This window comes from Morone saxatilis, unplaced genomic scaffold (assembly GCF_004916995.1).
Source record: "Morone saxatilis isolate NCDOM2014 unplaced genomic scaffold, NCSU_SB_2.0 Contig14, whole genome shotgun sequence".
Classification (NCBI taxonomy): domain Eukaryota; kingdom Metazoa; phylum Chordata; class Actinopteri; family Moronidae; genus Morone; species Morone saxatilis.
The window spans coordinates 14750781-14773106 of record NW_023339696.1 but is presented as its reverse complement, the minus strand read 5'-3'; the positions used below and the strand labels follow the sequence as shown (position 1 = coordinate 14773106).

Below are 22326 nucleotides of genomic sequence, written 5' to 3'. Positions count from 1 at the left end.
GTCGCATGCTGCAGCATGAACAAAGGAAGAGTTCCTTCCCTATGGCTTTGACTCCTTTACATGTTATACTTCCAAAATCTGTGTTTCAGGAGGACCTGGAGGTTATCTCTGCTTTAAAATTATTGAACCAATTCTTTGGTTGACAAATTCTGCATTTTTTCATCATAGGTTACAATTCATTTATGCCATTACAATTATACTAGGATGTAAAAATAATCCTATATATGAATGTTCATAAATTAGGCTAAGATAGTAAGGACAAGACACAGTACATCTAATATATAAAGAAGTAGTATAATCCTTTGTTTCAGTTTTTCAGCTTCAGTTCACCTTTTAAAAAATAATACTGATTAATATTCTTGTCTTTTTAAAGCAATGGATAAAGAGATTATTTGTAGATATATTGCTTTTGTTTATCCTTTCCTCACTTACTGATATCAGTGTCAGATCCAGTGATATCCACCATTGTCTTCAGATTTCATCTCAACAAATAAAATAGAGGTTTGTTTGTTAAGTGGGCTGAACCAGAAATGTACATCGCTGCTAAAGGTGTGTACAATGACTGAGGGTGATGTCCTTGCAAGCAATGCAGATCTGCTTGGTAATAAACTGCCATCAACATCTTTGCAAAGCAAAAATGATAAAAACCATCAACAACTGGGAAATGACAGAGCATCTGTCAGCTTGTGTGTGTGTGTGTGTGTGTGTGTGTGTGTTGGAGTGTGTTCCATTGCGATGAATCATGAACTACACTTACTGGAGTGCACACACACAAAAGAAAATCAGGTCAAACATGTGTGAGTCAACATCCATCCCTGAAGTCCACCAGGTTCAGTTCTGAACCAGGACAATATGATCCCATGGACATGTTTCAATGTGAGGTCACAGTGAACCCACAGCTCTGTCCCAAAGGTGACGGGGTCAAACTGGGGTCAAAGTAACCCAATGGGTCAAGGTCCAAGCCTAAGCCACACTCACCAATTCACCAGGATCTCCCCTGGGTCCTGGAGGGCCTGTGGGTCCAGCTGGACCAGCGAGCCCCTGTGAAGGAACCATTTACAGCACTCAAACAAACATTTAGGAAGACTGCAATATGGTGTCTTACTTAAATGAAATGATAACCTTTTACATTATATTCTAATCCTCCAAATACTTGACAACACTTTTATTTCTTTATTTTATTTTTATTTTCTTGAATCAAAACCCTTTTACTTTATTGAAATGATGTACCTTTAGAGGTCACTTAGTGGTGTATTAATAGATGTATACAAAATGTCATCAAAGATTCTTTCACAATGTACCATCTTTCATTGCACAGTAGTGCAGGGTTGTACTATCGGATGTTCACCCTTCAAAAACCTTGTTTCCTTTTCTAAAAACACCACAGTTGCATCCTGATGGCTTGAATCCAAAATATTTTGAATCACATCTGGACAGTTCCTGCTTATGTAACATTATGCCACATCCTGTACAATTACAGAGACAAGACATTTCCATTTTCTTTTGTTTTCAGGCAGTGAATAGGCTTACCTCTGGCCCTGGTAGACCTGGGGGTCCTTCTATTAATGTGCCCTAGAAACAAGCACAGATATGTACATTAGCAGAGTTTTAACTCATACCCATGCTCATAACTAAAGCTACTAGACTATTCATTGAATGCCTCTAGCAGCTCACCGGTTCAATAATGGCTTGTTCTCCCTTCTGGCCTTTCTCTGCTCTGAGGCCAGCCTGAGGAGGAGAAACAGATGAATAGATGTGAGTTGTTAGAAATCACTTGACACAGGCAATTGGAGACGTGACCACTCACTTGATGAGTTCACTTTGAAATTTACCTCTCCATTCCACGTCTCTGCTCTTTCCCGCTCCGCAAAGTCAAAGGCGTCCTCAAATATTTCATACTCTTCATACTCTGACTCTGTGTCATTCTTGAAATCTTCATATTCAAGAACCTGTTATGAAATGAAAAACTCTGTTAGTGACAGGTGTAGTGAATACCAAAATAACATCTCAGTGTTTCTGTGCTGAGGTGAAGACATTTCTTGTATTTGCATTTAACCTACCTCATATTCAGTAACATTCGGGCCCACTGTTACCGTGGAAACTGAGAGATCATCATAGAGGTCTCCATAAAGGTCATCTCCATATGCCTCCACCACTGGCTTCGTCACTGGCTTGCCCTCCTGCAGGCCAACACATGCTTAAATGAGTCATAGAAAAGACAAATCAGGGGACACTGAGCATTTCTTATTAGCACCCAGTGCCGCCAAGTAAAGGTACATTTTGTAATGTACGATATGTTAGAAAAACAGGTGGTTTATGGGAAAGTGCTCATTATCCGGGATACAGGTCAACAGGTGTGCAAGTTAATTACAATGCTGGAGTGTAATTAGCTGATGATCAGATTCATGTGGCAGCATGGCTGCAATGGCTGCAGAAACAGCATGAAAAATTAGTTTTCTTGGCAAATTAGAAAATAATAAACATGAAGGAGACATACAGAAGCATTCCTTGTTTGTTGCTGTGGGAAGTTGAAAATATATTGGATTTTTTTTAAATGATATACACTGTATATCATTTATATGTGTATTTAAATGATGTATATTATACAGTTGTTGTGGCATAACGGCCAAATAACAGCGTGTACAGTATTATTTAAACGATTTATGTATATTTGTGTACAGGAAGACATAATTGTATGTACCATGCATACCATGATTTTCAGATATGCCTTTCAGGTACTACTGCATGTTCTACAAAAATGTACACTACATGTAGTGAGATGATCAAAACTTTCTAATTTCAGATGCATTCTTCATGTTTTCTGGTAGGGATGAGGAAGAGGTGATGATTAGGATGGTGCTGGTTAGTGGTGGTGGTGGTGGTAAGCAGCTGGAGAGAGAAGAGGTGCTCTCTATGGTTAGGAGGTATTAGGGGAGTGATCGGTTAGAACTGCAAATGGCAGGAGGGGGTCGGGTGGAGAACAACTACAGGTAAACTTGTCTACCTCCTCAGCAACCTTTGATTCAGGCAATGCACTGGGCACCACAGTGGGGGGCTCAGTTGTAGAGTCAGATTTGTGTGTGGGCATCACAATGAGGGTCTTGCTGAAGACTTCAGTGGGGATGACAGTTTCTAGGGTGCTAATTTCTGGCAGCTTTGTAGGCTGAAAAGGTTCTTGGGACAGATACTCAGGCAGTCTTGTGGACACTCTGAGGAAGACATCCTCAAGAGCCTCTTCTTCATGTTTTTTCTTTCTGGATCCCTTCTTGCCCTTGCCTTTACCCTTGCCGTTGCCTTTAGAGCCCTTGTCCCTCTTCTTTTTGTTCTTTTTGCTTTTGCTGTCCTTTTTGGAGTGCTTCTTTGGTTCTGCAGGCTCGTCACTTTGCATCAAGGCATCAGACCCAAGTTGGGAGTTCTTTTATAAAAAGGGGAACGTAAGGTGAGGGCACAGGTGGAGGATGGAGAAAAAATAAACACTGTTGTGAATTAAAATACAATAATGGAAATAGCCTGCAACAGTAAAGTGAAGCAATGCATACAGGTCCTGACACCCCTTTGGGTCAGATACCTACTGTTAATCCCACTGAGCTGGTAAAAACCTAAAGCAAACATCAAATGAGAAGAAACAAACAAATGTAGAGTTGTGTCCTCTTAGTCAAAGCAGAAGACTTATTTGCTTGTGAGGTCAGGGGTCATCCTGTCTGTGATCTTACAGAGGTGCTAATTCTTAGTGTGCTCTGGCAAGTGAGCAAATATGGGTTGTGTCATCCTCCAGAGTAATGTCCATTACATGTCAGTGATATGAATAGGCTCTGCCTGAAAATTACGCTGAAGGCCCAGTCTGTGAAAGACATCAGACATGATTTAGATCCACTTGTAAACAAGGTCACTGTGTAAGGCAGTATGATGGGAAGTAGGTCAGTGGGGTGACAGATGTTGACAAATTCTGGATGCAGAGCTCATTGCTCAGCTGTAGTTCAATAAAATCCAGCTGGATGACTTTTGAAATGGGCTCACACTACCATTAATGAACCATCTATGGACACATTTGCGTGCAAACACACATATACTCACGTGTCCACACATACACTCATATAGACACGATAGACACATACATGAGACATTCAAGTTCAGTTAAAACAGTGAGTTCCTTCAAGCTCAGCCACACACAAACACTCACATCTCTCTGCCTCAACTCCTCTGGCTGTTTCCTTCCTCCTTATCTCTATCTTTCACACAACCAAAGAAATATACAGTAATTTATATCCATGATTGATTGAATATTTTATGCTTGCCTTGAGGAGGGGAAGAGCTATTATATCATGTTTGAGTTATGCTCCTGGCTCGATGTGTGTGTGTGTGTGTGTGTGTTGCCAAAGGAACACCTGACCTTAAGAATCCTCCACTGCTGGCTGCATTTGAAAGAAGACACTTCTCTTTGACTGATGGCCTATTCTGTCTTAATCTCTCAAGTCTCTTTTTGCAAACACTCAGTACATTTGCACTGTACTCAGACCTCTTCTTGGCTGGGGCTGTTGTCTCTTAGGGAAGTCTTAGGGACACATAGGTCTATTGATAGATAGCTTGTGCTCCTTCTACTGCTTACTTCTTGGCTGTGAAGCAAGGGCTTCTGCAAGCCTATGCAGTTAATTGAGGTAACCTGAAGCTATACTCCAGCGTATCAAGTGTCAAAGAACTAAACAAAGATTTGCGTGGGTTTTTCCAGCAGGCATTGTCTCCTGTTGGTGGCAGTACTGACCTCCTGTAGCTCCAGGGCATGGCTGTTGTAGGGCAAAGCAGAGTCACAGTCTGGTATGTAGTTGACACAGTAGTTGGCAGCGGCCTGTGGGTCCTCCACAATCAGTAGCTGCTGAATATCTCCCTGAAATAAACCAGAAAGCAAACAGAAAGACAGACAAATGTCATGTTATAAGTCCAAGCATACAGGAGAAGCAGACATAAATGTACAACAGCTGATACTGCACAGTGAAGAGATATTTCAAGGACCAGAAGATTTTTAACAATACACCACAACATCAAAGACACTATGAGAACAACAAAACTGTCTGCATACCTCGATGTACAGCAGTGTGTATTACAGTACCATCATCAAACTGTCACCACAGGTACAATTACTACTGACTATTACTTTGCTGTGTCCCTATGACTACAGGAGGGGCATAAGTGTGTACTGAAACAGTCAAATAGCACTCTCTCACCCCCCTGTCAGGACCTTTCACTTCCCATCCTGCCCTGGAGGCATAGCCAGTGTGTATACACAAACATGCACAAAGACAGCGCTGCTGGACCCTGCAGCACTAAGCCCAGAGCGTTGGTTGGCTGGTTGGCACTCAACATCACTCTTGTCTTCTGTCCAGATTATATTATTACATAATGCTTTGTAGTGCTGAAATAACTAGTTGATTAATCAGTCAGTTGATGTACTAAAGCAAAGATTGTAATTTATCAAGTAAAATACCAAACATGATGGTTTACAAATGCTTTTCTCTGTAACATAGGTTATTAGTCAAAAAACAATATTAATGCAACAATTTGTCTCTAATATGTTTTGATGGGCATTAGCATTTTGTCATGTTTGACATTTTATAGGTTGAATAATGAATAAAACAATATAATTCATAGTAAAAATAACTGCAGTGCTAATTCTCTTCACAACACAAGTCAGAAAGTGATTCAATATTTACTAAATGCAGGCAGCCCCATGATACAGTGTTTGACAAGGGCTGGATTACATTATCTTAGATATGAATCTATGTAACTGACAGGCCACAGCAAACATATTTCCAGGTGAAATGTTATCCAGGGACAGCTGGGCAGCCATTTGAGATAAATCAAGTCAGATTAACTGATTGATGTTGTGGTAATTAGTCCCATTGTAATCTCTTTAATTAGGCTTTAGCGGCCAGAGGTGAAATGAATCAAAACATAACGCCTCCCTGTTACCCGGCACCAGCTCATATATCTTCTAATACAGCTAAAATCTTGCTTAATCAGCAACACGTCTGGATCACCATAGACAAAACTGTTAACCTCGGAAAAAAAAAATGTTTTGCTTTAATACATCATACATGAAAGGAGTTCAAGTCAAGCAAAATGAAATTTTGGCCTCTAAGGTCAGAGACTGAGGGAAAGAGTGAGAGAGAAAGGCAACAGGGAGTTAATCCCATCTAATCCAATCTCAATTTGAGATCAAAGGCAACACGTTCACAGAGAAGTTTTCCTGTTTTTCTTGCCGAGCAGGGGCTCTCTCCTCTAGAAACAAACAGCGTATAAAGTTTTGCCCAAAAATATGTGTGCTCTGCCATTGTCCATTTGGGACTAGGTAAGGACATCTGAAGAGGACATGTGAGGACGTGCTGAAAAGGAAAACACCTCAGCTGAATCCACAAATTTCTGATGGCTCACAAACATCCTGCAAGAGCTCACACGTGGCTCAGTTGGCACAGGTTCATTAGTCAGAGTGACCTCTTTGCTTTCCCCTGCTGTCTGCAGTAAGGTGTGTGGTGCCAGCTAGCCGAGAGTCATAATGCACCACCAAATCACAACTAACTAGACTGTATGTGAGGTGCTGCACACTCATTTGCAGTACCTTAATCAGATCTTAATCTCTAAAAAATAACTTGTGTTCTTGTGTGAGTCACAACCTCTGTGGGGGTAAAGGAGCAACTGAAAGTTTATAACACACACCGTAATGAAACAGAATTTTGATGCTCCTGTTTTGCTTAAAGTCCAACAGATGCTCACGACTAACCAAAAAACATCTGACCACCATCAGACATAAGTCATTAACAAGGCAAAATATGACAGACCTTGACCAATTTAATGTGTTTCTCCGATTTGTGAAGTAAATCAGTGGGGTTGCTAAACATTCAAATAAAGCTCCCTTTAATGATATGCTTGACAAGTCATGGTTTCAACATGGCTATGACTGTGAGCCAAAAACATTTCTTATTTCCAGGACTAATCGAGACAGAAAGGATCTGAATTTCCTAACAAATAAACGCTGGGCTGGATCTTATCTAAGCACTCAGCGTGTTGGAGGCACATACACAGGGCACACAGCGGCCAATAAGGAGCACAACCAGACTTGTGGCCAGTTTGATGTTTGCTTTACTGCAAATGCAAGGAGAGTACTGAGTTTGAACACCAATCTTCTGTAGTCATTTATAGAAAATCTGGAAGCAATAGAGACATTAGTGGCTGACCACGGTCCCCATGCTCCCATGCTGAGCTCCCACGCCGGGAGAACTGGGCCGGAAGACTGACCTCCTCCCCCAGAACCAGGGCCTGGGAACAGAGGCTCAGAGGTCAGCCTGATTAATCTCCCTTCCCCTGGTACCAGCTTCACCTGAGGTGTGCAACACTGATGCTTAATATACGCACAGCCAAACATATATACTTATGGCTATGAATACATACTGTACATGCACACACTGAAACTTTACCATCATCAATGAAAAATCTAAAACAGAAGACTAATTTGAGGATTTTTCATCAGCTCCACAGAGAACAAGATATTAGGGCTCAGTTCTATATTAAGTGCAAACTCTTATACACATGACTACTATAACCATAAAAGTGAATGGACTGGCCTAAAGGATGGATCTGATCAGCGGATAGAAGGGTATTAGTCATCACCACAAATACTGTATCATGATCATAACTCTTCAGATAGAATGATAAATAAGGGCATGGGAGTGTTTCTGGAGTAAGGCCAAAGATTAAATGGTCTCCATTGCTTCTGAAAAGGGAAATTTATAGAGCCCACAAGGAGACACATTTCTTAACTGAAGTGGGATATAAAGCAATTTAAAAACTGGAATGCCTATGAGTGTCTGAGAGGAAAGAGTGGGAAGGGAGCGGAGAGTAACCTACAGCATAGAAGGGGCAACTGAAGTTAAGTCAGGGCAAAGGGAAAGTAACGTTAATGGGTGGAATATGTTAGGAAGGTCGTTATTGACTAAACTACCAAAACCCTAAACCAATCCGCGTTCACTTGTCAGGACCAAGGACATCTGGTTTTCTCCTGGTGAAAGGGAAGAAGGCTGTGGTTTCTGTCTATTAGGCCAATAGGGAGTGATAACAACCCTCCCTCTGTACTTAAAGTTTAACAGTCTGTTCCCTTTTGCAGACTGGGGGTATTCTTAGGACACTGAGAGGAAAGAAGGTTGGAAGGATGGTCATTTCTCTAAACATGACTATACCTTATAAGACTGTCTAACTTTCCCTTTCTTGCTCTATTGCTGAGCAGATTCGGAGCCCGAGGACAAGGCAGAGGAAGGGGCTTGAGCTGATCTCTGTTTAATGCTGTGGGCGAGAGATTTAGAGTGGAGCCTCATTGGGAATGACAATGGAGCAGGGGTTGCATATTGTCATGGGAAGCACAGAGAATGACTTATGACAATAAAGGTTACTGCAGAGAAAAAGAATTAGAACCACTAGACTAGCCTCGCTTCTAAATTTTCCCAGAATAGTGATACACATGCAATCGCATATTCTAATGCTCTTAAAGGCTATATATACAAAATCCACTTGCCACTGGATGTCGCACTAGAGCACCAACATGTCAGACCAAAACAATGGGACAGAAATTAAATAAAAGCAGCAAAACTGTTTTTGTCAGTCTTTCCACCGAAAGCTGACGTTAATCCTTAGGGACAAATGCACCTGTCAAAGTACGTCCACTAAAATTACTAGTTTTTGCCACTGACAGGATCAGGAAAAAATCCCTACAGAGACAGAACTTTTATTTAACCACAAACAGCCATAATATCGCTATTGCTCACCATACTTTATAGACAATAACAGAAATGTCCCCTCACATGACTTCATTCATTCAAATCACTTTGGTCAAAATAAACAGTTAATTCAGCGAGGTAGATGAGAAAAACAGCAGTTTCAGTTGCACTAGGCAGCTGCATAGGGAGCAGACCAGCAATGTAAACAAACCCCAGAGGGGCTCCAACAACACAGGCAAAGGGAATGTGACGTCATTTTCAACTCAGGACACCATTTCTCCACTATATCTTTACACAGCAAATAGTTGTTTGATGTTAATTAATGTTTTAATGTACAACCTTGAACTGAATAAATGTATTTCAACTTCAAAAAAGGAACAAATTATCTAATTTCTCAGTGATTTAAAAACATATAGACACAAGAAGCAGGTATTTAGCAGGATCAAACTACACACATTCACTGTCAAGCCTATTTCTTAATGTCCAAATGAACAGCTGGCCATTCAGACTCACATCATCACATCTATAGCCAACAGACGTATACTGACAAATCCAAAAAAGATAAAGAATGAGAATTTTTGGCAATGGAAATGATGAGGCTGGGCATGTCTGAACAGCACGTCCCCTCCTCCCTACTCCCTCCCAAACACCTCTTTTCCTCCACACTGCTTTGTCCCAGCAGCACTTGATTGACAGAAGACCCCTGTCACCCCACTGCCTCTTGAACCGTGATTTTACATATATTTTTACCATTTCTTTCTTAAGTAGCTTTAAAGGCGGGGGGTATTCTTTTACATAAAAGCCTGTAGTTACAATTATTTCTCTTTCCACCCTGGATGTATTCCGCTTGCTGGTCAGATCTAACCAATACCACAGCCACACAAATGCTGGTGTTATTCCCACCCCTCCGCCTCCCTATCATTGCAGTCTTTGCAGATTCATTCTTAATTTCATAGGTCTGTCAGTCTCAGCAGAGTCTTCAGCCACCACCACCAATGTCTGGACTCCATGGAGGGATTTATCTTTCTGCTGCTCAGGGCAAACACCCCTTGATCACAACAGTCTCCCTGTAGAGTCTAAGTGACCAAAATCTTTCTATCAAAACTTAATCATCACATATCATATGTTATAGTAAACTATTATCATTATTCCCTCATCTCTCCTGATTGAAATACAATTCGTATTCTGCTTATACCACCATTTCACCGTCATATTGTTACACATAATAATGAGCATAGAATATGATGTACTGTATATGGCAATGCTATAGAAATGTTCTAGTCAGCACCAGTACGGATAAAATGTGTGAGAAAAAGGCTGACAAATAAAGTAAGAAAGAAAAAAAGTGATATAACAAAGGTCATCAGGACGTTGCCCTACAGCACCTTGTGAGATGATTCAGCCAATATGCATTGCATATTACCCAAGTGAAACAGTCTCCCATGGTTTCACCTACATATTTAATAACAAAGTTCACATGATACTGACTCTCATTTACTTCCTTTGTCTACCTCAATACAAAAATGCATTAAAAAGGCCACAGTACATGGTGTATTTAAATTTGTTATTTCTTCTAATAACTGCCCAACCACAGTTGTTGAAACTATATGTATGTATGATACAAAAATTAGTAAAGTAAAACCCTCTATTATAAGTTTTTAGTAGCTCCCACAATTTCATAATGTCTTACCTGAAACACATCTTCGTCAAGCAGCCGCGTCCCAAACACGGTGACACCGTCTGTGCTGACTACAGCGTTCTCCCCTCGCAGCAGATCCAGTGTTTCGACCCTCTGACAGTCCAAGAAGAGTGTCACAGACCTGTCCTGCACACTGTAGGCTATCCTGTGCCATCTGAAAGAAGAAGAGAGAACAGTCAGTCGAGCCTTGGAGGAAGGTATTGTGAAAATGTTGTAGTGGAAGTATTTTGTGTCTTAAAGATAAGTCTGCTGTCCAGCAATAAAAAGAGATGTTTCACATCTCTTTCAAGTCAAGCAAAACAGACATGCCTTTGAGCCTGAGACTGTGAAGGATTGATTTCCTTAACTCTTTGATCAAGTCAAATCATTGTAGCAAGCACTCCACAAGCATCTTATTCCCTTTGAGGTCACTCAAGGTCAGGCACATGAAGTGAGCTGTATGACTCAGACTGCAGAAATGTGAGGCCCGCCTCAGATTTCAATTCTTGGGAAATTAAACATCCCGTTACTGTAATATAAATTACACAGCAATGGTGAATCTGATCTATTGAACATAAACATCAAATACAGTGTGCTGAAAAATCAATAGAAGGGCAGGCAGAATAGGCCCTCAGACTACCCACTTTCCATCCGCCAGGTTGATCCTCTTGAAGATGGGGTACATTTCTGGTGTGGGCTGCCCATGCTGGTCCTCATAGAGGAAGACAGGCGAGCGGCCCACTTCGAGCCCCAGCTGCTGTACCCCCTGGTCATCATACACTGAAAGCAGGAAGAACTGAGAGCCCTTTTTAGCTTGCACGGTAGTCATCAGGGAGAAATTCTCAGGAAAATTGGAATCTGGAAGGAGAGGAGAGGAGAGGAGAGGAGAGGAGTGCTGTTAAGTCATACAAGAGAGAGCACAGCAGGGAGCAGACATTTTTATAACATGCAGGCACCACCCGCTGGCAGTAAGACCTGAGTAAAGATAATAATGATGAAAAATATTGCCCATGAAAGAAGTGAGCACCCACGAGGAGTAGTAAAGGGAGTTCAAAGTCAGATTTCTTAAGGTTTCACTGAGAGAAGAATCTCTCACAAAAGTGACACATTTGAATACTTTTTTGGAAACCCTCAAGTATTTCATTGCTGCGTGGAACTGGAGGCTATGCTGTTATATGGTCTAGTAGGAAAAAGGTCCACTACCAGGGAAGAGCTGTTTGGTGGGAACACTGAGCTGGATCTTTTTGTCTATCTTGTAGGCCAGGTCCGTCTCCTCCATGCCCCTCCTGCTGGTGCAGAGACCAGCCTCCATGGACACCCCCTCCATGTTCTCTGACAGCTGCAGCACTTGCAGAACATCAATGGGATCAGCTGGAAATGGAAAGAAAGAAAAAATGAGCCATCTGTACAAACTATGTGCATAGTATAAGAAATACAGTGCTTTTTCTTTCATTTCATGCTCAATGACTGTAGCTAATTCTAACTTTTTTTTCCCAATAACATATTGTGTACATGCTTTGAAATAAGCCAACGCCCTGCTTTCTCTCTATTCCTGTATCTAGTTGTATGACAATCTATAAAAACTACTTATAATAGGATAGAGCTTGGGCAGATGGCAGCAGCATGCTTTTAGTCATGTCAGTCTAACACTTAAACTCTGCCAGTGTGACAGCACTTTGTTGTCTGGCTCAGTTAAGTGCTGGTTGTTACCGAGCTGAAGAGCAGGGTTTAGTGCGGCTGGAAGCTGGTCTTAAAGTGCGGAGGCTTCCTGCTTCCTAGCAGTCGGAAGAGACAAGCTCCTCTGAGATGTGGCGGCAGGTGGCCAGGCTTCTGTGGGTGTTATTATAGGATAGGGGTGGTACACTGCCTAACCCATAATCCTACTGCAGCACACCTGACAGCTGACACCTGCACACCGCTCAGCCTGCACCAGAGAGCAACAATATGCCTGCATCGCATTTTCACAATTTGAACACTCCACTGGCATAAATAAGGTCTCATCTCATTATTTATTAAGCTAATTGATTAGTATTCTCATGCAAACTCTTGAAACAAGTTGCATTTTATTACAAACCAGGAAACTGATCTCATCCATTTTTTTAAGATTGAAATTTCTTTGTTGTGCAAATATATACAGTATCAAATTATGCTTATTTGCAATAAGCAAGGCAACTGTTGTCCCTGTAGACATAGGTTTCTCTCTCATTACAATGTGCTGTGCTTTATTTGCAGTCCGCTGGTCATGTTATTAGATGTTCTGTTGATAAAGTGCTGCCGTGAGCATTAGCCAGGATCAGAGTTTTGTGCGCAGCCAGTCTCCCACCAGCTGCTAAAGAGAGCCTGTTCGGGGCAACTCAGCACTTAGCATTCCAGGCATCTGAAATGAGGATCCTAAACCCAAATTGCCTCCTGTAGCTCTTGCCGCTCATACAGGGCTTGCCTTTTATTCTCCTTGTTAATTAAACATGTGGAGAGAGTTTACTATTACCCAGACATTGCTTGCAGAAAAACACCACGTTACATTTTATGACATTATTTATTTGAATAGCAGAGGCCATTTATTCCAAGCAGCTTTGAGAGCTTGCCCTCTCAGTCCCCTAGCATGGCAACAGGGCTGTAAATAGGTTAAGCTGTGAATTACAGCTGGGCTCCAACAATGGAAAACATTAGGTATAGATCTAAAGGTATTTAAGACCCAGGGGCTTAAAGTTTGAACTTATACAGAGTCATAAACAAGCTGTGTAAATTAAATAATTACAGAAGTAGCTGGCATCAGAAACCTCAGGCTGTTCCATGTAAGTGGCACCAATAAATGTTCACCCACACACAGTCATTTAGGATAATTCTCAAATCTGCTCTAGCCATCGTGACAGTGGACCAAAAACTAAATGTCAAGGAATGAGGTATCTATTGGCTTTAAAAGGTCACAGCCCAGTCTCCCACACTTAAATCAAGAATAAGGACATTGTTTTCAATTACACATTTTTGTTTTTGGGCACATTAACACAGTTTTTAAAACCTAGCAGGGTTAGTTCTTATTTGAAGAAAGATTCATTTTGAGTGTGAAATGTTAATGCATCAATCTGATAAAATAATATTGAAATTGCTGGTTAAGTTGGCCAGTAAGGTGAACGTATTGCAAAAAACTCGCCTTCATAACACTGACTTATGAAAATCATCAAAAACGAAGCAAAATACAAACACATGGCACGCTAAAGTGCTCGTCTTTTATTGTTGTAGCTCAATCTTCATTAAAAAACGTAAGCATCTGCATTTCTGTCAAAGCACTTTATCCCTTCATAGCAGTTTACTTTGCACTTTACATCATGTCTGGGTCCTAATCCTTAATGTTTGTATTTAATTGAATTGGTAGGAGTGTCTTTGTCTTTGTCTGATCCCAAGTGAGCTCTTTGTAGCTCTGTTGTGGCCTTGCTTGATTCCTGACTGCAAATCAATTTCCTTTCAAGGTTGAAAGTTTATGTTTTAGTCAAAGGTTAGAATCTAGTAAACTCTGTCTCTCTATATCTATCTATCTATCTTGTTCTTTCTCTCTCTCATACATACTTGTGCACAGGGAGGAAGAGAGGTCATAAGGCAGTGATGTTTGGAACAGTCAGAATATTGTTCTAAATTGAAGCAACATGGGTCTAATTAAACAGGATTCTTGGATTTTTGTCAGCCTATCCGGAACAGCACCTGACAAAATGGCCTCAAAACAAACTAACACAATTAACTTTTCAGCAGTACTGTTTCATTTCAAGCAATCAAAAGATACAGATATGCAAAAGATTTATCAGTGCACCCCATGAACCACATAAAGTAGATTTCTGCCTCAACCACTGTGTCACCCAGTTCTGAACATGTTCCAGCTGTGGGTTTACAGGTGACTGCTGACCTCTGACACCCTCAAGACAACAGAGAAAGGTCAAAATGTGCAACAATGCCAAAGGGAGATATATGAGACATGCAACAGAAATTCCTCAAAAAAAAGAAAGAAACTGCATTCAGTGATCTGTCAGCTAAACTGAATAATAGGCATCCCACCCAAGTGTGCAAAATAAACAGTTTAGACATAGGTTTGGCAAGCTGATTCAGAAGATGTGGGAAAAACCTGTGTGCAACAACACCAAATGATCGTTGAATACAGGGAGACCCACATAAAATACAAATAAGTTTCAACACCACTACCCCTGACTCTGGCGTCAAAGAGAAAACCCAAGGCTAGTGGCAGGCAGCCATATGAAGTCTGGATCCATGGAGCAATCAATAAAATAAAGTTATCTATTTCCTGTTTTGGATCCATTTATGTCACCTTAAGTTGTGCCAGATCTTTCAGCATCTTCACCTATCCTGCAGCAATGACTGTCTGAGCAGGATTTGCTTGCATCTCATTAGGCTTTGTGGTATTCGTGTCCTTATCTCACCTGTAAAATTATGTTACTTCTAGACAAACTTAGGAAAAGTGGATGAGAATAAAAGAGATCAACATCTTCAGTAACTCTCTGGTATGGCGACTGATAGACAGAACTTGCAGCCTGTGCAGCATGCTGTCCCCACCACTGAAAGACATGGCTCAACATGTTTCAAATAGCATTGTAGAATCTCTAAGGACTGATGACTCAGAGTGTTTCTGAATCACTCCAAAAGGTCAGAGTGCATGGGAAGGAGATGGAACATCCAGCAATTTAACAGACATCCGTCAATTTTGGAAAAGCTAACACACAGTACAGCATGTAATTACTGTGCAGGTACATAATGCACACTGACAAATACAGATTCTCCATAAGAAACATTTCTCTTGCTCTTTTTTCCTTGTGCTTTTTCTCCGAGATAACTATGTCTGGCCAGCAAAAGTGCTGTCCACTGTCTTCCTGACAGAAAAGAGCTGAGCACTCCACCTCATAGATCGTGTTCTATGTCTTGGAAATGCCACCAAACAGTCTATATCTGTGTATCTTCTCTTGCTGTGTGACACTTGACACAGTCTCTCCCTGCCTTGCAGTCAATACAACTAAACGCCACTTCAGTCATACATGGACATAATGTGTTCTCTGTGTTTCTACAGCAAATGTCTCCAAAGACATTCTTCATGACTCACACCACCTACACTCCCAGCTCAGCCTGAAAATACCACTTGCACACACACAATACTGCACTGTCAAAAACAATTGCGCCTGGGAACCGGGGAATTTTAACAAGAAATAAAGCCAAAATGAATCTGGGCAATGAGAGTTTCCCATAGTATCTTGGACCACACCCTAAGATGAGTGGAAAAAAAGCACTGACATTTGAACTTTGAATTACTGTTTTGAGATGTGCAAACATTTTACAATAAATAAGAAGATATTACATGATCCTGTGCTGAACATGTGTACATCAAGCAGAGATATACAGGCAGCATCATATTCCTATCCATTATATAAATGGATTTCTTCTTTCTTTTTAAATCTTTGTTTACTAAAATTCCACTCTTCATTCTGTTGAGGGAGCATTTCTTCAGAAAAAATGTTTAAATGTGACAAGCTGTAAAACATATAGTGATTAACTATGGAAAAATGGTGACAGAACAGTGCAAGTGGTTGAATAAATCCAGACACAGTCTCTCCTAGGCTCCATAAAGAATAGACTTAATCTAATTAGCAGTGGGTGTGACCTTTCGTCTGGGTCACTGGTGTTTGTGGACAAGAACACTATGAGGCAAGGAGAGCTAATACACACTCTGAGAAGATGAAAATTTAAACACTTGAACAGCCAAATAAGATTGATAAACTGACATTCACACTAGTATGACCAAACAACCTACACACAGTGTTTATATGTAGCTCAATTATAACACCCACAGAAGGAAAAAAAAGCACTTTGGACCTCTGGCCTTGTCAAGATTTCTCTCTGAATCACTGTATTATTTTATCTGTCAAACACTTTGCTCTTTTACTTGTAAACAGAGGTTATTAAAACAGCACAGAGTGTTGAAATATCTATGACAAAGGCAAATTTAGGAGGCATCTGTTGGGCTGGAAGTATGCAGAGAGGCAGAGATGTTTATCACCCTGAATGTGCTTTGTGGTTGGGTCTGCTTTCAGTTATCACTGAGAGAGTTGAGGAGCAAGTCAAGTCAGCAGTTGTGACTGCTTGGAATGGTTTTTAACATATTTAGAAGGGTTATTGGTTATGAATATTATTAAGAGACAATAATAGTGATGATGAAAGTGACAAATAGTGCCTAACATTAATTCTTTGATCAATTTTAAGCATGTAGCCTGTGATACCAAAATGTTTGTAATACCACATTATAACTGCACTATTTATAGGATTATGTTCTCCAGCCTCTGCAGGCATGAGGAGATGCAAGACAGCCAAAGATATGCAAACATAGAGGTTGATGTAAGAAATCTGTGGTTTTAGTGTGTTCAGACAATGAAAAAGTGGAATGGCCAGTAAGGCGAGGACTGGACCTGACTTGACCAGCAACAGGAAATGTTCTGGAACAACATGCAAATGACACTGCAGAGACCATCCCGCAATAAAACCTTTACTAGAGCATTGCCCTTTACGTCCTATAACTCTGACAAAGCCTTCTACATTAAGTGAAATATTGTCAAATTTGAGGAATAAAGCACAGGATAAGCAATGCTGTGCGCCATAATTTGTCTTTTTTTTCCAAAAGTTTCATGTGGTATACGAACAATTATTGAACCATTTCCTGTACATGTGCATTCTCATATGTGAAATCCACTGACTGATCCTACTACAATAATAAACTGGGCATGAACAACAATGTCTGAACCTAAAGTGCCTCAGTGTATGAAGTGCTAAAGTATCATATCAAACACCTATACCTAGCTTTACAAAACGTTTACTCATCATCATTAGTGGCCTTTTTGGAAATCTTTTGCACTTATGATTACATCTGAGTCACACATGTAGGCCACTTTTTTCCTCTGACATAATTCCTTGCTCGTTTGTACTATATGAGGAGACTATACATATTATAAAAATAACTGAAAAACAATTGAGTTTGCTCAGAGTGCTCTACTGAATAGTTTTCAGTGGCCGTGCCCTGTTGCGAATGCTCACTGCGAGTTACATGCTACTTTTGGTGTTGAAGCTGCTAAATTCTAGTGGAATCTGGTTACACATTTCCTTCCAGTTCACATCAGCACCACATTTTTCAATCTCCACAGTTTGTTCTGCTCATGTTTGTTCACCGCATGATAGGTCGCCAGGCCAAAAGCTGCTTGGCCCATAGAGAAAACACCTGCCCCTCAAGGCCTTTAACTGGGCAGGCACTCCACACAAACACATACGGGAACACACATCTGTACTTCTATGCTTGTGAGGACATTTTTTGACTACAGTAAATGTATTCTATAAACTGCATGCCTAACATTGGCCCCTATCCTAGGCTGACCCATTTTTCTAATCATTAAACTCCCTTTAAAGGTCCAGTGTGTAAGATTTAGGAGGATCTATTAGCAGATATCCAATATAATATTCAAAGGTATATTTTCATTAGTGTATAATCACTTGAAGATAAGAATTGTTGTGTTTTCGTGACCCGTGGATTCTGTGGATGCTGCCATGTTGAACTGCCATGTTTCTACAGTAGGCCAGAATGGACAAGCCAAAAACTGTCTCTAGAGATAGATAGATAGGGAAGGGTGAAGCACTACACCACTAGATACCAAAAAATCCTACACACTGGACCTTTAAGAGGTGGGGAGAGTGTTTAAAATATCCTGATAATGGAAGATCTTTTCTCATCTGTTTAGCTTTCTGAGAATATCAGGTCTTCATAAATATGTAATATAACACCCCACCACAACAAAATACAAATTCACAATTCTTATGCACATCTACAGGATACACACCTCCAGCACAGAGGATTACCTAGATACAAACATGCAAGTTTACACATGGCCAAGCCCATTCACGTTTCAACACCAAGCCATCATTTAGTCTCTCAGACATCATAACATTGAGGCAGCTATTATGGAGTGTAACATCAGAGCTGGCAAAATCAAAGAATAGCCCTATATGCTACACACATACACACACCATATGTAGTACATGTATATTATATACAGATACTCCTTTAGAAGTTTGGTTCCTCTGCGCTTGTCAGGGACACTTTAAAGAAGAAGTTGTGGGCCTCTTTGAGACCAAGATCATTACCCTCTATGTCAGCATTTTAGTATCTATATGCTAAAGGACACTTGGCAGGTTCAGATAAGTTGAAATATGAGCCGGGTCACAATGTTACTGAGGGTAGCATACTGTTTTGAAGAGTCTACAGATGGTTTTGGTAAGGAAGTTTGCAACTGTGACCTCTGCTAAGATGTCCATGAGCATGTGATGGATGACTATGATAAAAAAAAATTCTGAGGCTCATAAACTGGAATAAAGACACATATGATATGTAAGGGGACACCGAAAAAAAAGTCACCTCCTGATGTGTGCTCATTGCAATTCTACAGGAAGCATCTCCCAGTAGTCCCACAGAAAGCTCCTTGAAGCATCCAGTGATCAGAAACACAAAGCCAGAGAAGCCTGAGGGAAAGGGAGTTACAGAGTTTCTGGAAGCCAGATGTGTGTTGAATACTATAGATTGCAGTCCGGCGCCACAAAGTGTTTAAGCATCATTTCTATATCCAAGCACTTTGCCTGATCAAACAGTGTGGGAAGCAGTTTTATACTTGCACCATCAGCAACTAGGGGACAGATATCAGCATCTCTCACACTCCTGATGTTTAATGTTTTCATTAGAGAAACACAAACTCACATAACAGAAGAAAACACAAGAGCTGTAAGAGGCGTACAATTCCTCTTTCCCTGTTCTCTGTCCTGCTAAATTCAGCTGCCTTTTTCATTTGTTTTCATTTGCCACTAATTTGTTCCTAGATCAAAGGCAAACAAGGCTCGCTGTCCTCCTTTTGGGAGTCTGGAGCAGGACTGGCAAGGAGGCTGGATCAAACGGGACACAGTGAGGGGGCTGTACGCACGATTTCCCCTCTGTCATAGAACCAGTCAAAAATGAGGCAGTGCATAAGCAACAATGATTTAAATGAAGAGATAAGATTTATAAAATAAAAATAAACACTTTGAAGAGAGCAGTAAAAACGACAAAAAAAAAAGAAAACTGAACAAAAATGTGTTAAGGCAAAAGAACAGAGGATTATAACTGAAACTAACTGTGGACGTGTGCAAGAATGTCTCACTTCCTGTCAGCAAACATGACTACAAAGTACTCTCTCATCTCTGTCGAACACACACAGAAAGCATATGGGAAAAACATTCTTGCACTGTAATACACACACGCACACAAACACTCACAGGCTCAAAGACACAAACGCATTATCAACCACATGCACATATCTTAAGACTGCCATATCAGCACCACCATATGTCCAATGCACTTTCAAATCATCTCAGCCTCTCACTTCACAGGCCCTTATTAGAGAGCAGTGGACACCAGCCGCTGTGTCCCTTGACTGTGAGTGTGTCAGCTGGCTCTCTCCCTCCTGCCATCGCTTTATTTCAGCCAGTGAATTCCAACAAATCCTGCCAGCCGTAAAGTGGGTGCATGTGGAAAGCCACGGGTGAAAATTAGACATCTTTAAGCACTTCTGGTGACCACAGGGTTAACTCCCGCTGTTGAGGCATGTCGCTTCATCAGGGAGTCTCTAAACCGCAGCACCTGCACGGAAATGGTCTCCTGCCAGTTGAAGATACTCAGGACATGGCCACAGGGCATGGAGGCCTGTTTGTGTGACAGATAGCAGTGGGCCAAATGGCATACAGTATGTATGAACAAGTTGGTTGTTACTGGCTATCTTGGGAGCAAGGAAGTCTTAAAATGGCTGCAGCTCTTGCTGAACAAGCCTGAAAGTGCAGCAAATGTGGACACCGGGACACTGTGACAGAAAGAGAGACACAGCTGTTTGACAGGCAGGGACCACCAGGCCCTCCTTTTGCAGGTGCATAATTGAAATAATAGTCCGGTTCCACTCTTCAATATATAGAGTGATTGGGTCACTTAAGTTACAACTGTGTAAAATCTGACCTTTGGTAGTAGCCTGAAATTAAACATGCAAAATATGGATGTGTGCCAGAATAATCATAACTAAGGCAATAAGACCTATTTGAGCAGAGGGCACATTAAACAGATCCATGACAGGAATTTTAATCTACTCAGTTCGGTCAGTGTTGAGCCATTCACTTCTTTCTCAAGCCAACGTTAAACCTTTTCACAGTAAACCGACGCTGGTCACAAGCAAACTCAAACATGACATCATGCATCCGCAGAGGTCGGCGCAAGTCTTCCAAGCACACCTGACGCAGGAAGGACGCATTCATATTCAAAGCTTGGAAACATCTTCTAATAACATGCAAGCTGGAGCAGGAAACCGTTACCGAATCAATCAAAAATCTGCTACCCTGTGCAACGGGGGGCTAATTAATATGTATGCGTGTACGAAAGTAGCTCATACATAACCGCAAATCCTCTGCACACTTCTGAAAAACCTTCCGACAACTTCTACAAGTCATTTGAGCCAGCTCCCAATTTTAATCCGAGCCTGAAGCGACTCTGTTGGGCAAGTGGCGCCATCACCAAAACATTCACACAGATCCAAAGCGCAGACATCAGTCTCACACACACCAGGATCCAAAGTGGGAATATTAAAGTAAAGATTATGCGTCTGAGCTAATAACTTCGAGTTGGCTGGGGGTCAAGTGATGAATGAAGGTGCCTGAAAAAAGTCATGGAAATTCAGATAAGGGCGACACTGCATAATTTACAGAATGAACTGACGGGACCTGAATCGACATTTTGACTGATTCTAGCATCTATAGCGCGGGGACATCTTTATAATTCAGCTGCAAGCGTTCAACTTGATACTTTACCAGTCTGTGTCGCCGTCACGTGAAGTAGGACTAAAAGAAATAGCGGTGTTCTCCTGCGTGACCTGCTCCTTATCAAGTGGTCCATCTTTACAAGCGGAGACCCCCCTCTGGCTCCGCCACCAGAACTTTTTATACTGCAGAAGTTATATTTGCAGGAACTCAGCAGCCATGCGGGGAAGAAAAGGAGAGCGTCTGTAGTTCCACTTGCTTGATTGTTGGAGAAGTTTTTTGTTGTGGAGGCTCCTCTCAGTTTCGCTCTGTCCCTCTCATTCAATTTCTCCCTCTCACCCTCACTCCCTCCCTCTGCTCTCCACCTCCTCCGCCTCTTCCCTCCCATAGGACGGTGTCCTGGGACGCTTGCATGAGCTGTGCGCCTGCTGCAGACTCATAAATCACGTTTATTACTCGCGATAATTTGTTAGGTCTCATCTCTTTGAGTTGGTTATTACCCAAGTGATGTAGAGCACAAGGCTCTTACCTGGTAAGCTGTCAGTTTCCTGATTTTTGCAGGTGTAGCCAGAGGCAATGCACCTGAATGTAGGTAATATGATTGTGAATACAGTGGTAATTTCCCCACGGGGATTATTAAAGTATTTCTGATTCTGATTCTGAAGATCGATGATGATGATGAAAATGATCTCAGTATTTTATTCTTCTTATCTGGCCCTGACAGATTCCCAACTTTCTCCTGACAGTGAAGGTCTGGCTAGATCATTTAAAGCTGGAGGGTGTATCCCAGCTTTGAACTTACACACAGCATAAGGTATACACCTCAACATTACAACAGTCCTGGACAGTTTATGGAGTTTTTGCAGAGCAGGTCAGGTTATCTCCCCCATCAGTCTAATCTCAGCTCAGCATTGCTGCAGCGTTTCTGTAATGCTTGTTCAGGCTGGAGCTTGACCACTGTGAGGCTGGAGGCTGAATCACCTCAGGATAGAGGTCGTGGACTGCTAGTTCAGGGGCAGGCACACCTGGCTAAAA

At 41.3% G+C, this 22326-nt stretch overlaps 1 protein-coding gene across 1 annotated transcript in view; it reads right to left on the bottom strand.

Moving 5' to 3' along the window:
- col5a3a (collagen, type V, alpha 3a) overlaps positions 1-21632 on the bottom strand; it is a 47964-nt gene extending 26332 nt beyond the window's left edge. Inside the window, exons 1-11 of the mRNA XM_035654540.1 lie at positions 21343-21632; positions 11641-11808; positions 11082-11295; positions 10450-10612; positions 4760-4882; positions 3005-3415; positions 2061-2180; positions 1833-1949; positions 1675-1728; positions 1531-1572; positions 979-1041 (exon numbers count right to left, since the gene is read on the bottom strand). Of these exons, the coding sequence (XP_035510433.1) occupies positions 979-1041; positions 1531-1572; positions 1675-1728; positions 1833-1949; positions 2061-2180; positions 3005-3415; positions 4760-4882; positions 10450-10612; positions 11082-11295; positions 11641-11808; positions 21343-21427 (1560 nt within the window). The 5' untranslated portion in view covers positions 21428-21632. The remainder of the gene's footprint in view (positions 1-978; positions 1042-1530; positions 1573-1674; positions 1729-1832; positions 1950-2060; positions 2181-3004; positions 3416-4759; positions 4883-10449; positions 10613-11081; positions 11296-11640; positions 11809-21342) is intronic.
- Positions 21633-22326: the final 694 nt, after the last annotated feature.